This window comes from Trichosurus vulpecula, chromosome 8 (assembly GCF_011100635.1).
Source record: "Trichosurus vulpecula isolate mTriVul1 chromosome 8, mTriVul1.pri, whole genome shotgun sequence".
Classification (NCBI taxonomy): Eukaryota; Metazoa; Chordata; class Mammalia; order Diprotodontia; family Phalangeridae; genus Trichosurus; species Trichosurus vulpecula.
In genome coordinates, this window is record NC_050580.1 from 252,408,940 (window position 1) to 252,427,197 (window position 18,258).

The 18,258-nt window shown below is 39.4% G+C and overlaps 1 protein-coding gene across 4 annotated transcripts in view; it reads right to left on the reverse strand.

Annotated features, from left to right (window-relative positions):
* Window positions 1–18,258, reverse strand: part of TTC7B (tetratricopeptide repeat domain 7B) — a 333,472-nt gene that overhangs the window by 260,187 nt on the left and 55,027 nt on the right. For all 4 annotated transcript variants that reach the window (XM_036735890.1, XM_036735889.1, XM_036735888.1 and 1 more), the window contains one exon: window positions 6,460–6,590. In XM_036735890.1, coding sequence (XP_036591785.1) covers window positions 6,460–6,590 — 131 coding nt within the window. The remainder of the gene's footprint in view (window positions 1–6,459; window positions 6,591–18,258) is intronic.

Here is an 18,258-nt window from a genome sequence, read left to right on the forward strand (position 1 = left end):
GTGCAATGACCAACCATGACGAATCATGCTATCTATGTCCTGACAGTGAGGAGATGCACTCGAGAGGCAGAATGAGACACATTTCTGGACAGGGTCAACGTGGGAATTTCTTAGGCTCTGCTATACATATACGTTATGAGGAGGGTTTTCCCCCACAATAAGTGAGGGAGAAAAGGTGGAGGAGATGTAGCTATTGAGCTGCCTCCACAAAGAAAGAAAATACAGTTTTGGAAGCAATTTTTGTAACACACAGAAGAAAACAGAGGAAGGTTAAATGGAAATGCAGATAAAGCAGATAGCTCTGAAAGTTACTCATTGAATTTCTTATGAGAAAAAGGAAAATGAAAAGCAAGCTGTGTGTAAGAGAGACTTGACCTTTCACCTTCAATCCTCTTCTTAATCTACTTTGCACATGAAAATACTCATTTTATTTGGTCTGTTAAATTCAGAATTTAAAAAAAAAATTTTTTTAAAAGCATTGATTCAAAAGCTTTCCATGAAACTGTGAGCTTTTTTTTTCATACTACTTTGGCTAGAATAAAAGAGGAGCAATCCAGTAAAAGTATGAGAAGGCTTTTTTTCATGCTCCAATTTTTTAGAACATCAAGATGATAAATGGGCCTTCAATGGTCACCCAGCCCTTTCATGAGACCTTTCTATATATTCTCTTGGTTCCGAACTCAGATTACAAGGTGACCTTACATCTAAACCAACTTTCAAATTCTCCAACATATTTCACTGCAAGGCAGGAGTTCTTTACCTGGGGCCTATGAACTTTGCCTTTTAGCATTTTGATAACTGTATTTTAATATATAGTTCATTTATTTTATAATGCTCTGTCTTCTGTGCTTTTAGTCATGCCCTGATCCTTGGCAGCTCTGGGTGACCTTTTTTCAAGTCACAATCTCTCAGGATTTTATTTTTCTCATCTAAGAAACCAGGTTGAAGACAGGTTCTTCATGGCAGAGGGGAGGGAGGGGTAATTGAACTTGTTTGCTTTAATGTTTTAATAACTGTATTGAAATATAATTGGTTTCTTTATAATCCTAAGTATTTTATTTTGCACAATTAAAAACATGATTCTGAGAAGGAGAAGGCTGTCACAACATTGCCAAAGGAGACGATTAATCAAAAAAGGTTAACAGTTTCTGCTCTAAGATGAATGTCAAGTGGACACATAGTAAGTACCAAATGGAGAGAAGAAATCTGCAGATCAGTTAGCTAGTGGGAGCTCATTTTCTTGGATCACTGGGAAAGGTTTTCAGGCTGAATATTGCAATAATTTGTACCTGGTGTTTCATCTCCAGACACCAGATACCAAAAATAGTAAAGAGAAAGGGTATACAAGTCCTACAATTGAATATTAATCTTCCCCCCCTAAGACAGAGAGTAAAGAAATGAATTGTCAACAGAAACTAAAGTTTCTATCTCCGGTTCAAATCATCCTGAAGTAAGTCATAACTGACTTATTAATTGATGTTCAAAAAAGACAAAAACAGGATGATTTCATTTGCTAAAACAAGATCCATAAGAAGATACATAAGTATGAAATCATCTTTCTTTATTAACAGAAATACACCAGTAGAAATTTCTTTCGGGGATGACAACTTTATTTACTTTTCACATAACATCACTTCTGAGCATAAATTAATCAAGGTTATAAATATGTCACAACAAATTCTGTATCATCTGATTTATTATATTCAATTATAGAAAAAAGTAGCATTTACACAGAAATCTTGTCTTCCCTTTAAGAGATCAATTCCTTCCTCTCCTCCAAAAAAAAATTATAGATATCTAAATAACCCTGATAATATGAACTTTCTTATCTCATTTACTCTCAACATAGTTCAATGAAGTCATATTTTATTGTTGCCTTTCTATATCTCCAGTGCCTACCTAGAGATCTCTATTCCATAGTAGTTACTGGATAAACTGAAATAATTAGGGTCAAGCATTGTTTTTCCCCCTATATAAATGGAGACCCTGAAGCATATAGAATGATGCAATAAAAGTTAAACTTAAAAAAAACTATAAATCAAGGACAATCCTTTTCTCATTTATTCTTCCTGGGGAACATCTGCCCTTTGTAAAACTAAGTCTTGTGGTTTATCTGAAGACATCCAATAGAAGGGAATACAATATTGGTTACAGAATGCTGGTTATAGACTATTCATCCACAATCTTTGAAGGAAACTGTCTTTAATATTTTCCCCAAAACGACATCTTTTTCTTCCTGGTGAATGCAGTTAGAAGCCAACACCAACCTGCAATACGCTTCCTCTTCCTGGAGACAGATGTTCCATAGCTACAGAACAGTCAGAAAGCCTCAGAGTAAGGAAAAATGCATTAACTACTACTGAAGATGCCCAGAATTGCAAATATAGGAAGAGAATGTTTTTACTCTTTGATTAACATATCTGATTGGTGAATATTCTCAAGCAGCATTTGACTTAACATGCTTATTTTTTTTCACCCTTTTCAGATTTTGTTTCTCTCACTTTCTTTGTATAGACATAGATAGGTAGATAGATACATACAGATATAAAGATAGTAATAGTATTGTTAAGGTACTGAAATAATGAGGAATTGGCAACTTGAAACTCATCTCCCATGAAAAAAGTTCTCAGTTCCATGCATTCTTAAGGATAGTTTAGCTACAAGGCCTACATGAATGACATTGTGAACTGCCAAATCACAAATTATTAAAAATGTATACAATTGATGAAACTATCTACTCTAATTAGGAGAAAGCAGCTATGCAATTGTGCAACTCATAAGGAGAAAGTGTGGAGAAAAAAGCTGGGAACTAAGAGTTCCCTAATATCAATACAATTTAATACAGCAATATATCACCTAGTAGTTGGAGGTGAGCTGTGGGGGAAGAAGGAAGGTGGTATCCATTACTAAGGCCTAAGCAACACACATTAATTGATAGATGGAAGAAACTGACAAGATAAAAATAAATGTGAATACTCTACAAGCAGTCATACCCCGACGAAAAACTCAAGGGTCAAGTAGTTGGCTAGGAACATGAACAGGCAGCGAAAAAGCTCTCAGATTCAGACTCAGACTTTGGAATCTTTCTTTGGTGACAAAGAAGACCAAAACATACAACCAGAAGAAATCAACAAAGTCAAAGAGCCTACATCAAAAGCCTCCAAGAAAAACATGAACTGGTCTCAGGCCATGGAAGAGCTCAAAAAGGATTTGGAAAAGCAAGTTAGAAAAGTAGAGGAAAAATTGGGAAGAGAAATGAGAGTGATGCGAGAAAACCATGAAAAACAAGTCAATGACTTGCTAAAGGAGACCCAAAAATATACTGAAGAAAACAACACCTTAAAAAATAGACTAAACCCAAATGGCAAAAGAGCTCCAAAAGTCCAATGAGGAGAAGAATGCCTTGAAAGGCAAAATTAGCCAAATGGAAAAGGAGGTCCAAAAGACCACTGAAGAAAAAACTACCTTAAAAATTAGATTGGAGCAAGTGGAAGCTAGTGACTTGATGAGAAATCAAGATATTATAAAACAGAAGCAAAGGAATGAAAAAATGGAAGACAATGTGAAATATCTCACTGGAAAAACCACTGACCTGGAAAATAGATCCAGGAGAGATAATTTAAAAGTTATTGGACTACCTGAAAGCCATGATCAAAAAAAGAGCCTAGATATCAGCTTTCAAGAAATTATCAAGGAGAACTGCCCTGATATTCTAGACAGATATTGAAAGAATCCACCAATCGCCTCCATACAAAAATCCCAAAAAGAAAACTCCTAGGAATATTGTCGCCAAATTCCAGAGCTCCCAGATCAAGGAAAAAATACCGCAAGCAGCCAGAAAGAAACAATTTGAGTATTGTGGAAACACAATCAGGATAACACAAGATCTAGCAGCTTCTACATTAAGGGATCGAAGGGCTTGGAATATGATATTCCAGAGGTCAATGGAGCTAGGATAAAAACCAAGAATCGCCTACCCAGCAAAACTGAGTATCATGCTCCAAGGAAAAATATGGATTTTCAATAAAATAGAGGACTTTCAAGCTTTCTCAGTGAAAAGACAAGAGCTGAGCAGAAAATGTGACTTTCAAACACAAGAATCAAGAGAAGCATGAAAAGGTAATCAAGAAAGAGAAATCATAAGGGACTTACTAAAGTTGAACTGTTTTGTTTACATTCCTACATGGAAAGATGGATGATGTGTATAATTCATGAGACCTCAGTATTAGGGTAGCTGAAGGGAATATACATATACATATACATATACATATACATATACATATACATATACATATACATATACATATACATACACATATACATATATATATATAGACAGAGGGCACAGGGTGAGTTAAATATGAAAGTATAATATCTAAAAAAAAATAAAATAAAATTAAGGGATGAGAGAAGAATATATTGAGAGAGGGAGAAAGGGAGAGATAGAATGGGGTAAATTATCTTGCATAAAAGTGGCAAGAAAAAGCAGTTCTGTTGGAAGGGACAAGGGGGCAGGTGAGGGGGAATGAGTGAATCTTGCTTTCATCGGATTTGACTTGAGGAAGAAATAACATACACACTCAATTGGGTATCTTACCCCACAGGAAGGAAGGAGGAAGAAGATAAAAAAGGGGGGACAACAGAAGGGAGGGCAGATAGGCGGAGGAGGTAATTAAAAGAAACACTTTTGAAAAGGGACAGGGTCAAGGGAGAAAATTGAATAAAAGGGGATAGGTTAGGAAGAAGCAAAACATAGTCTTTCACAACATGAGTATTGTGGAAGGGTTTTGCATAATGATACACATGTGGCCTATGTTGAATTGCTTGCCTTCTTAGGGAGGGTGGGTGAGGAGGGAAGAGGGGAGAGAATTTGGAACTCAAATTTTTAAAAGCAGATGTTCAAAACAAAAGTTTTTGCATGCAGCTAGGATATAAGATATACAGGCAATGGGGCATGGGAATCTATCTTGCCCTACAAGAAAGTAAGAGAAAAGGGGATGGGAGGGTGGTGACAGAAGGGAGGGCTGACTGGGGAACGGGGCAATCAGAATATATGTCATCTTGGAGTGGGAGGAGGGTAGAAGTGGGAAGAAAATTTGTGATTCAAACTCTTGTGAAAATTAATGCTGAAAACTAAAAATATTAATTAAAAAAAAGAAGTTAGCACATAAACACACACACACGCAAAAATAAAGAACCTTTATAAAAAAATAAATAAATGTGAATAAATAAATGTGTTAGGTGTCTTGGCAATTTCTCAATGATAATACAAACAATTTCAAACACTATGGTTTTTTCCTTCTCACAACAGTCTTCCAAGAAAATGATACTTTGTAAAAAAGGCAAATACACTTGTAAATTCTCAGGTGACATTTTAGACAAATTATGATACATACATAACACAACGTTTCCCAGCATGGCTAGTCAAAAACCACCATACTGATATTCACAAAGTGCGATTTTGTCCTCAATCACAGTCTGTCCTGTTCCAGCCCTCAAAAGGGAATTTTATGCATGTGTTCCAGATCTGAGGACCAAGCACAGTAGGTATGAACTAGAAACGATAAAACTAGAAACGATAAAATGACGAAGCACACAAGATTCTGCTCCTTCCTTGCTACTCTGTCACTGACAGGAATATTAGTAGTTTGCACATATGTAGCACTTAAAAGGCTTGCAAAGCGCCTTGTATATGTTATCTCATTTGATCATCACAAGTCCCTTGGGAGATAGGTGCTAGAATACGATCCCTATTTTACAGACGAGGACACTGAAGCCGAGAGGGTAGAGGACTTGCCCAGGGTCAAAGGTAGTGTCTGAGGAAGGATTTGAATTCAGGTCTTCCTGGCTCCAAGTTCAGGATTCTATCGACTGTGTCACTAAGCTGCTCAGAAAGACAAGAACCGAGTAGAACAAACTAAGTTTCCCACTCTTTCTAAGTGAGTCCAAGCATAATCCTCATGAAGAACAGAAAGCTGTCAAAGACCCACAAACCCAGAGGCTCTTTCCCTTTCACATATCATGGACCTGCTCCTTCTCAGAATCATGTTTTTAAAGAAAACCAATTACACTGAAGTACAATTATCAAAATATTTTTTAAAAGACAAGCTCACAGAGCCCATTAAGAACCCCTGAACTTATATGACATCTCAATTTTGCACATGAGGAAAATGAAGATCCTAGAGGTTAAGTGATTTCCTAAAGGTCATGCAGCGCTAAGGGGCTGAGCCACAACTAAAATCAAGGCCTTCTTCTGATTCTATGTCCAGCATTCTCTCCACTTCACCCGCAACCAACAACTACCCCCATCATCATCTTACAGGCAGAGGAATAAAGGACAGAGAGGTAAAATACTACAGTCAGAGACGTACAACACACAACAAAAGCTCTGCTCAGGTTCTCCTCCTCTTTAACCTGAATAGAAAGTTCATGTTGAATGTAGAAAGCATTCTCACTCACCCTTTCTATCTCCTGGAGGTAGAGGAGGGCAATGTCCCCCGCCTTCTCATAGCAGGTAATGATATCTTGCTCCCGGTCTACATGAAGATTACTAGCAGAAGAGGAAAACGGCAACTTCTCTAAACAAAGACCTGAAATGAAGAAAGTCACAAAACTGAGTTAAGATGTTGTCTGTCCCAGGCAGTAGGAAAACTCAGGGTGCTCTGTCTTGTGAAGAGTCAGGGAGAGCTCTCTGACTGAGGCTCCCATCTAAGGCTTCATGAAAGGAAAGAAACATGGAGGAAAAAAAGGAGAAACAAACCCCACAAGCTGTATGTAGAAAGAGTATCTTAATATACTAATGCTTCCATGAGGTGTGGCAACTGCCTTCAAGACATAGGTTGGTAACTGTATAAATGTTAATCCATGAAGACATCATTCAGACATAAGAATAAGAAAATAACTGTGGAATTTTCCAATAAACATTCAGCTTCAAGCTCTCAAATAAAAAAGAAATGACCATGACTCTAAATGTTTAAAAAGTATTTTCTAGATAAATCCAGGAATATTTCAGATATGTGAAATGGAACTCAAATGAATTACCAGCAAAAGGGTAACTTAGCACCCCCAAATCTTCAATTAATCAATCAAGCATCTATTAAGCTCTCCCTATGTGCTGTCCTAGATGCTGGAGCTATAAAAGCAAAAGTGAATCAATCCCTACACTCAAGGACCTTATAATAGATTCAGAAAAAAACAAAATTTATGTACACACACACAAAATATACACAAACATTAATTAATACATACATAATCTATACAAATTGACTGAGTGCAGGTTCCTACTAAGGCTATCAATCAATCTTATTTGTAAAAGAACAATCTTCAAAGGTTTAAATTACCATTCTGCCCTGGGACTCTACTGAGATGCTAATAGTCAATTTGCCTGAACAATGTCTTTTTGTAAGATATCATTACCTGCTATGGTTTCTTTTGGAAATACACACCAAATACAAAAAGTGAAAACTCTCTTAAGAGCATGGGGAATAGGGAGCACAGAATGGTCTCTCCTCTGAGAGAACAGGAACATTGCTTGGCTCTGGAAGGATCTCAGTTCTCCTTTTTAACACAGGACTGGGAGGGGCCGTTTCATCAGTAACAGTCTTGATGATGATGACGATGACAACGGTGATGATGACGATGATGATGGCGGTGATGATGATGACGACAACGATGACGACAACGATGACAATGACGACGATGATGACGATGACGATGATGATGATGACGATGATGATGATGGTGGTGATGATGGTGACGATGGTGGTGAGGATGATGGTCATGATGATGATGATGGTCATGATGATGATGATGGTCATGATGGTGGTGATGATGGTGAGGGTGATGGTGATGATGATGATGATGGTGAGGATGATGGTGATGATGATGATGATGATGGTGATGATGGTGATGATGATGGTAGTGATGATGATGATGGTGGTGATAATGGTGATGATGATGATGATGGTCATGATGATGATGATGGTCATGATGGTGGTGATGATGGTGAGGGTGATGGTGATGATGATGATGATGGTGAGGATGATGGTGATGATGATGATGATGGTGATGATGGTGATGATGATGGTGGTGATGATGATGATGGTGATGATGATGGTGGTGATAATGGTGATGATGATGATGATGGTGATGATGATGGTCATGATGATGATGATGATGGTCATGATGGTGATGATGATGGTGAGGATGATGGTGATGATGATGATGGTGATGATGATGATGATGGTGATGATAATGGTGGTGATAATGGTGATGATGATGATGATGGTGATGATGATGGTCATGATGATGATGATGATGGTCATGATGGTGATGATGATGGTGAGGGTGATGGTGATGATGATGATGATGGTAAGGATGATGGTGATGGTGATGATGGTGATGATGATGGTAATGATAATGGTGATGATGGTGGTGATGGTGATGATGATGGTGAGGGTGAGGACGGTGGTGATGATGGTGATGATGATGACAGTGATGATGATGATGGTGAGGATGATGATGGTGAGGATGGTGGTGATGATGGTGATGATGATGATGGTGGTGATAATGGTGATGATGATGATGGTGGTGATGATGATGGTGAGAGTGAGGATGATGATGGTGAGGATGGTGATGATGATGGTGAGGATGGTGATGATGATGGTGATGATAATGGTGGTGATGATGGTGATGATAATGGTGGTGATGATGATGATGACGATGATGGTGAGGATGAGGATGATGATGGTGATGATGACGATGATGATGACGGTGATGACGGCGATGATGACGACGACGACGGTGACGATGACAACGATGATGGTGATGACGATGATGATGGTGGTGATGGTGGTGAGGATGGTGGTGATGATGGTGATGGTGATGATGATGGTGGTGATGATGGTGAGGGTGAGGATGATGATGGTGAGTATGGTGGTGATGACGGTGATGATGATGGTGATGGTGAGGATGGTGATGATGATGGTGAGGATGGTGATGACGATGGTGAGGATGGTGATGATGATGGTGATGATGATGACGGTGATGATGGTGATGGTGATGATGGTGATGACAATGATGGCTAACATTTCCATAGCACCTACTGCGTGCCAGGCACTGTGCTCAACACCTTACAATTATTATCTCATCCGATCCTCACAATAACCATGGGAGGGAGGTGCTATTATTATCCCCATTTTACAGATGAGGAAACTGAGGCAGAGTCACACAGGTAGGCTTGTGACTCCCGGCCCGGTGCTCTAAATTCTACTGCACCACCACTTGCGCCTCTGTGTCTATGTTTGTGCTTATACGTGTGTATGGACACTTACATATGTGTGTACAGAATTTCCTTTGATGGCCTCAAAGGACACTAACACTCAGAAAGGTAAGGTAACTTACTCAAAGCCACACAGCTGGCTTAATGTTCAATTCCACCAATGCTAAGCAAGTAGCCACTGTGTGTCAAGCCCCTTAACAAGCCCTGGGACCCCAGGATAGACGTCTCAAACCCAGAAGAACCCAACAATACCACCTAGATTTCTTGACTCTAAGTCCAGAGCTCTTTCACCCATACTGCGGTGCCTACTTGTTCATGAAGCAAAATTATCCAGATAAATAAACTAAAACCCAAGATGAACAGAGATAAACAACTTCTAAGAAAGGTAGGCTAATATGTCTACGTGAAGATCCGTTACAAGAACATCTCTGTATGGCCCCCATCAAAGTCAGTCTCAGCAAGCACTGGCCAGTCACCTCTGGGCTGCAGAGACAGACTTGAAAAAAGACAAACAGCCCCGGCCTCCAAGGCATCTTCAATTGAATACAGGGTGGAGAGGCCTCCATCTCCTCCCAGAAAGAAAAATATCAAAGACTGTGACTGAAGCATAAGTTAAAAACCATACTAAAACAAAAGCAACAAAAAAAAAAAAAAAGAAAAAGAAAAAAATGTGGCATGTTGCATCTGGAGAAAAACAAAACACCTTTTTTCTTTGATGAGGTCCAAATTTTAGAATATGGAAAAATATAATTACAAGAAAGATGTGGCTCATGAAAAAAAAAAGTACAATTCAACAGAAGAGCTTCCTAAACCTCACTAATCCAGAATCCAAATAACCAGAAAGCTAAAGCTCCCCCCAAAACCATGTATCTGTTATACAATACAAAGAAAGAGATACGTGCGTACATGAAGCATAACTGGAAGAAGCCTAACGTTCTTATAGAAAGCACCAGGCTAGGAGTCACAAGACCTAGTTCAAGTCTTGGGGCCTGCCATTCACTAGTTGTATGACTGACAGAAAGTTATTTTAACTCAGTGAATCTAGGTTTCTTCATCTGAAACGGGAATCATATACTTTGAGTACCTTCCCCATTGGGTTATTTTGGGAGAAATGGTTCATAAATCAGCATGCATTACTACTCATTTTATAACATGAACTTTACTTTTATGACAAAGAGGTAAAGAAACAATATTGGCAATTTGGTTAAAAAAAATCCTTAGTATAATAAAACATCAACAATGGTTTTGCCCAATCTCTTGGGATTTTAAACTGTTTATACCAATTCTAAAAGCAAATACCTAAGAGATTCAGAAGAGAAAAAGATGCAAAAGACAATGATCTCAGCTGTTACCTGTCACTTATTAAGATGCATAACCAGGAAGAAGGAGCCAGATGAAGATGGTTTTAATCAGGACCGGTACGGTGTATAAGAAAATGTGCATCTTTTGTTTAAAAAGTTGTCATCTTGAACGCTGAGATCATGCCCAACAAACTAAATGTTCTCTTTGGCCAAAACTTTTTTTTAGGGCTAAAGTCCTGTACAATGATTAATGTCCAGAATGAGTATCATGATGTGTCTTTTGAAATGTCAGAGAGATAAAATGCATGAATAATAAATTAATTAATGTTATCTACAACTGGAATCTTAGGTGACAATCAGCAGCTGTGGTATGATTAGAAAAATGTTCTAGCTGCGTGACCTTGAGCAAGTCACTTAACCCCAACTGCCCTGCCAAAAAGCAAAAAAAAAAAAAAAAGAAAGAAAGAAAGAAAAATGTTAAAGCTCTCAATGTGGAGTCAGAATACATCTATTCAAAATCTCAGTCCTGACATTTGATATGTGGTGGAATTTAAGCAAATAACTTATCTGAGCTTCAGATCCCTCATCTTAGGACGTAACAATACCTACATTAAAAAAAATAATGTATGGAAAAACACTTTGTAACCCATAAAGTCCTACATAAATATCAACTATTACTAATTTTTTTTAAATTTTAATTAACTAAAATATTCCAGTGTACCTACCATTCTAAATAAAAAATGATTCATAACTTCATGGAATTGAAGCTGGAAGGTATCACAAAGATCATCTAAAGTAACACTTTTACTTTTAAAAAATAAGGAAACTGACTTCCCAAAATGTGAAGTGATTTACCCAAAATCACCAAATTAGTGGCAGAGATGAGCCCAGATCCAGATCTTCCTATTTCTAAATTTGGTCTTCCTTCTACTATGCCATTTAACACTGCTCTGCCAGAATTCATCCCTTAGGTTCTCCTTAGATTTCATTCTTAATTTCCTAAACTTCACTCTTCATTTCATTCCTCTCTGGGCTCTGGTCCTGACTCTCCAAGCCGCCATCACACAGCAGTTGTCTTACTCTGAACGATCACTTCTTCCCAGAAACTCCTTCAACCGATCTTTTGCTTGGTTTCCCCTAAGACCTACTGGAACTTCCATCTTAACAAAAGTGTTCAAGTCAGCCATATTCTCTCCTTCATTCCTCTTCCATCTCTGTTCCTAACTCTCCAGACTTTCTCTACTGAAGCTGCAGCATGCACAGCAGCCATACCCTGGCAGAACCATTTCTGCAGATGGGCTAAACCAGGTTGATGATAACCAACAGGCCTCAAACCCATCAATGAGTTAAGGGACGACTACCCAAAGCAGATGAAGACTTCCCCCAGCAAAAGGGCAGACAACAACACTCTGTCCCAAAGCCCATGAAGACAGTGGAAGCAGGCACTGTGGAGTACTGAGAGCTCGGCCAGACATCAAAGATGCCAAAACCACCCCCTGTATCCTGAGCCACTGCCAGTCGTAACTTTTGCCCTGCCACTGAACTTTGATGACTCCAAAGAGAGAGTGCGCAACTCTGCCTCACTAAATCCAATTCACCCTCTTGAAAATGAAGGCCAGACAACAACCTCAGAACAACGTAAGTTCTACTATAAAAGGAGCTTCCCATTCCAGATCTGGCCCACCATGTAGCAATAAAATCAGCTGACGAAATTTCTCCTGATTCACCCATGTGAACTACCAACAACATGATTTCCAGTGACCCTCAGTTTCCTCCACTGTAAAATGCAGACAGCAAGTCCTGCTGAGACTACTCCCAGAAGTGTTTGTTACAAGGATCAAACACACTAATCATGTGGAAGTGCTGTGTAATCTGTAAAGTGCTAAATACAAATATAAGATAGAATGATCTCTACAATCATCAATCCCCTGGATTGGCTGGGAGTCTCAGAATAAAAGCAGAGACCTGACTTACTAGGCTCTGGCCCAGAGGATTTTCATTTCACAGTAGCAAGCTCGTCACAAGCCCTTTCCTGACCAGATCTATATATTTTAGAACGTTGAAAATCAACATTGTCAGTTTACAGAATTAAAAATCTTAACTTTGGATTTCTTAAAGAAATAGTATTAAAATCTCTCCTAGACCTCAACCCAGATTTTAAATCATAGTGTTGTTGTTCAGTTGTTTCACTTGTGCTGGACTCCTTGTGACCTCATTTGGGGTTTTCTTGGTAAAGAGACTAGAGTGATTTACCATTTCCTTCTCTAGCTCACTTGGCAGATGAGGAAAACTCAGACAAACAGGGTTAAGTGACTTGCCTAGGGTCACACAGTCAGTAAGTGTTTAAGGCCAGATTTGAGTTCAGGAAAATGAGTCTTCTTGACCCCAGGCCAGGCACTCTATCCACTGTGCCACCTAGCTGCCCAAATCATACGGAATGCCATGTAAAATGTCTGTTTCTTTGCAGTTTCTTCACTATACATATCTGAATGCTCTTCATGATAGGGTTTACCACAAGACTCCCTGTGGTCACTGATGCCACAGATCTCTGACTGAAACCAAGCTGTCCACTTAACCAGAGTGCCTTTGAGTGCTAAAACAGGATTATTTCAAATCTCTTCTACCATCTGATGCTCTGTACCTTCTGAGTATCTGCTTCTCTCTAAATAGAACTAAAGGAGAGCCAATCACTTAACTCATCAAAACCAGCCTAAATGTGAATGTGGGTCAGTGGCAATAAAACTCCTCTTTCTCCTCTTACAGCATCTAAATATAAACAGGAAGCTTGAATTGCAACCTGAGAGGGGAGGCCATATGCAATATGGTATCTAGCATCTCACTATTCACAGGATCTAAAAGCGAAAAGGAGAGACTGTGGCACAGCAGAAAAAACACTAGATTGGATTCAGATGTTGATTCCACTTACGGACTATGTCACTTTGGACAAGTCCCTTTCTTACCTTCTCTGCACAGAAGTTTCCTCGTGTGAAAAATGAGGTGATGTCTCTTAAATTCATGATCGTTGGAGATTACCTCATACAGGGGTTCCCAGATAGGGGATAGAGTAGTGAATCACAGAGCCCCATCTACAAGATCTTTATAGTTCATCCTCACCACATCCAGCTCTCCTTAGGGCATTTCCCAGCAGGAAAGAGTGAAGACAGAAATAAGACCCTTTCCCCTGCTCAGGATCTTTGCTGTAAATGTTTCCCTCTATCCTCCACAAGACTTGGTTAGATACCACCACCCCTTCCAGATGATTGCAAGGCTTTGGGGGAAAAAAGTTGTTCCTTTTCACAAAAAGGTAAGGGACTCTAGTGCCAATCCAAACCTTTCATTTCACAGGTGAGAAAGCAAAAGTAAATATATAGAATCTTGGGTTTGAAGGGACTTTTCTATTTGTTATGTAAAACATGAAACCCAGAATAGATGACCTTAGAAGTCCTCTTCCAAACCTGGGCAAGTCTACGATTCTGGAGCAAGGACGACCAGATGACCTTCCAATTCTGAAAAACTATGGAGGGAAGGTCTCAGCTAGCTAGCAGAAGGCATGAGACTCAATCTAAACCACCTGGCTCTTAAATTTATGTACTTTCACCATATCACACTGAGATCTGGAATGAAAACCCCAATAAACTAAGACAAGAAGCAACTGGAGCCACTTCACTATTTGTTTCCTTGTCACATACTCCAAGAAGGACGAAATCAGTGGTCAACTTAATTTCACACTGCTAGATGTTGAAGCACTGTGCTAGAGGTCCTGACGTACTATGCTGAAGGCCACGAACGCCATAATAGGCATTTTGTCTACAGACAAGAAAATACAAAGATAATCGGCTCACACATCTGTAATATCTTCCAGTTTACAAAGTGTTTTCGTGGACTAGAAGGCCTCTGAAATTTCTTCTACGTCTATATAATCCCATAATCCTCAGAGGCAGGTAGTACAGAAAATACCATTCCCACTCTACAGATTAGAAAGTGACACCGAGAGAGGTGGTCTAAGGTCACGTAGCTAGCAGGTTATGGGAGTCAGCATTCAAACTTAATTCTCCAGACTCCGACTCTAGTGTTCCCATTATGCTACATTTTCTTCACTCCTCCTAAATTCCAGTGGCTCCAGAAATGATTTGTGTGACACTGACTTAACATATTAAAAGCTCTTAACACCTCTGAGAATCCCTAAAAATGCTGTCATAGAGAACAAGTAAATTAGTGTATCAGTTAAAGGCTCATGACGATGGCCTCTAAAACAGCCACCAAGTGGCAAATAACTTCTAAAAGTGAATCCCCACAAGCAATATAAATGTTAAGTGAAATGCACAATTCTCAGATTTTCCTAACTCTACCCTGGTATTTTTCCCATAGGAGAACCACTAATTTAAAGTTAATAAGGAAGACTAGTTATTCACCTTTCTGCTCTGTACCTTGAACTCCAGCTAAATCAGATAATAAGCTTAATTCCAGGAAATGAAAATAAACATTCATCCGAGGGCTGCCAATGGTCCTTGGAAGAATGCCAAGGAGACCACAAAAGGCACCTCTTGAAGAGGTTGGTGGGCCAGGGAAGTCAAATAAAACAGAGTTTGGCAGAGGAGTTCATGCCCCTCTGGAAGAATCACTAGGCTGGTCCCTAGAGTCTCACTGCAATTGTATCAGCTCAGTGACCTCCACAGACCAATGTTCAAACTTCAAACTGTAACAAAGCCAAGAGGAACTGCAGGGCATGGACAGTGCTTAGTCCAAGCTCTGTAGAGGACAGGCACCCAATAAAAGCCTTAACTGATTAGAAAACAGACTCACACTGACCCCTGGTGATAATAAACATCCCTGCAGCCAAAGGTTTGGACCAAAATTTGATCCATGGAAAGGATACAGTCATCATATGACAGAAGAAGGTATAAGGAAAAAGGCAGAAGATGCTGAAATGCTGCAATGATTACTTTGATTCTATCACTCAATTATATTTGGTCTTTTTCAAAGATCGAAGGTCTCACCCAGCTTGCAGACTTCCTTTGATTCTGATTTTTGTTCTATGGTGTTTTTTTTAACCACCAAAACACTCACTCATTCATTCTCTCTCTCTCTCTCTCTCTCTCTCTCTCTCTCTCACATACACACACACACACACACACACACACACACACACACACACACACACACACACCCCTTCCTGTGGTTTTTATCAAAGAACCTGTGGCCTTTTTTTTTTTTTAATACTGGTCAAAGGAAACAGCGCCAACTTTCAACAATTTCTTGAGAGACTGTGCATTCGATTCAAGATTTCATTAAATATACGCTAGTGCTGGCCATGGCTTCCAAAGTTATTACTTTAAAGAAATCACAGGAGGAAGCATGGTGAAAGGAAAGATCTTTTGCCCTGGATTCAGAAGACCATGGTTCAGGTGTAGCAACTTCTTAAAGAAGTCTGAAAACCTTACTTCTAAATATGAAAAATAAAATTTAGCATTTAAAAAAACTTCTGTATCAGGGCAACTCTGTGCTTTACTTCTGAAATGATCTTGTCTCCTAAACTTATATATTCTCTATCATTCCCAGCTTACCAAGAACATTGCGGGGGTGAGGGGGGGAGCGGGGAGAGAGATTAAAACTGGATAGGATTTTATAATCATGGAATCCAAGTGAGATTATTGACAATTAAAATAATAATGATAGTTTTTAATATGAATACAAACATAAAATGCTATTTTAGCTCACCTTTTATCTATCATGGTCCTTCTAGATCCTTTGCAAAATTCCAAACATAGGTCCCGTTGTGCAACATTTCAGTAATATTTCATATTATCTATGAATTCATTCACATGAATTAAGATCTCTAGTTGACTGTACTATGCATAGTTCGCATACTGACATTTGAGACCATGCATTTTATTACTGACCCTCTTAGATATTGCTCTCCTGCACACACTGGTCCTCTCTTTGCTAAGTCTTCCTACTGTGTTATACCAGCTATTCTCCATAGATCAGATTTATCACATCTAAATGGGAAGTTTGTTAACACCCCTTTCTCTTAAGTCAAACGCCATCTTGATCAGATTTGCAAATCTCTAAGGAAATACATTCAGACAAATCTGTATTAGATAGACTCAATCTCCTGTCAAGGGCCCCGCCTCATTCCTACACTTTAAGCTGTAATCCCCAAATCCAAATGGTCACTTGGTCACTTGTTGACCTCCTAAATCTACCTCTCTTTTATGAATCTCTTTCCTTTAAAAGGCTGAAGCAATAAAAATAACAATTGGGGTAGAGAGATGGTGCAGCAGACAGAGTGCCTGGCTTGGAGTCAGAAAGGCTCTTCTCCCTGAGTTCAAATCTGACCTCAGACACTTACTAGCTGTATGACCCTGGGCAAGTCATTCATCCCTGTTTGCTTCAGTATCTTCATCTGTAAAATGAGCTGGAGAAAGAAATGGCAACACATGACCCTCGGCAAGTCACTTAACCCCAATTACCTCACCAAAAAATAAAATAAAGTTCCTTACTTGTTATGTGGGAAGAAAGGGAGGAAGGGAGGACAGGGGGGAAGGAGAGAGGAAGGGAGAAAGGGAGGAAGGTAGGGAGGGAGGAAGGGAGGGAGGAAGGAAGGGAGGAAGGGAGGAAGGGAGGGAGGGAGGGAGGAAGGGAAGAAGGAAGGGAGGGAGGGAGGGAGGAAGGAAAGAAAACCACACTAGTCACTCTAGTCTCTGCCAAGAAAACCCCAAATGGAGTCACAAAGAGTCAGACACAACTGAAACAACTAAAATACAAAAGAAAAAACAATACAAAGTCTGTCCCCAAGGTACTCCGGGTATTTTTGCTCCATATTTTAAAATCCTTAGTGATGATTTCCTCTAGGCTTCTTCTGGCGCTCCCTTATTGTTTGCCCTCACATGCCTCACAAGAAATGGGCATTGGTCTTCAACTTCCTGGATCCATATCCCTAGAAGTCAGTATGCCTTTCTATTTTTATCACTTCTACAGAGCTGCTTCAGCATTATTCAGCAGAGTCATCAACTACTACTCCTCTTCTCCCGCTGGCTATTACTGGATGACTCTTCACCTGATGACACCTGTGCATTAACACCATCATTTCCTAGAACACACGAAGCTGCTTATCCCAGAAACGGAAAAAAGGCTATGCTATACGTGTTACATACATGTATATACACATACACACACATGTTACATAGCTCCAAATGTTCAGTAATCATTCTTCCTTTCAGCCTCAGCGTACATATGTCCATCCTCCAACCTTCTGACACTGGTAAAAATCCGTTCTGCTTGACATCTATTTTTCTTCTTTGTATTCTCCATAAAGAACTGCTTCCATCCTTTCATGGAAAACTTCATTGTCACTGATAATTCTGAAAGTAGAAATGTGTTCTTCTAACCCTTTCGCTTTTTCCACTAGGGATAAAAATCAATTTTATATGGTAGAGACAGAAATGCAAAGGGCACACTCCTAGCAGGTAACAGCAAAATCATTCCCAGCCTCCAGGCAAATCCCGGAGTCTTTTGTCTTTTGGATACTTCTTTTGGCAAAACCTCACTTTTTGATTATTTGAGTTTTGATGGCTCAGAGAGAGTATAAATAGCAATTGTTTCAGTTCCACCAGAAACTCTGAGGGTCTTCCCCTCTCAGACTGATTCTTTTGTGAAAGCAAACTAGGCCATCTT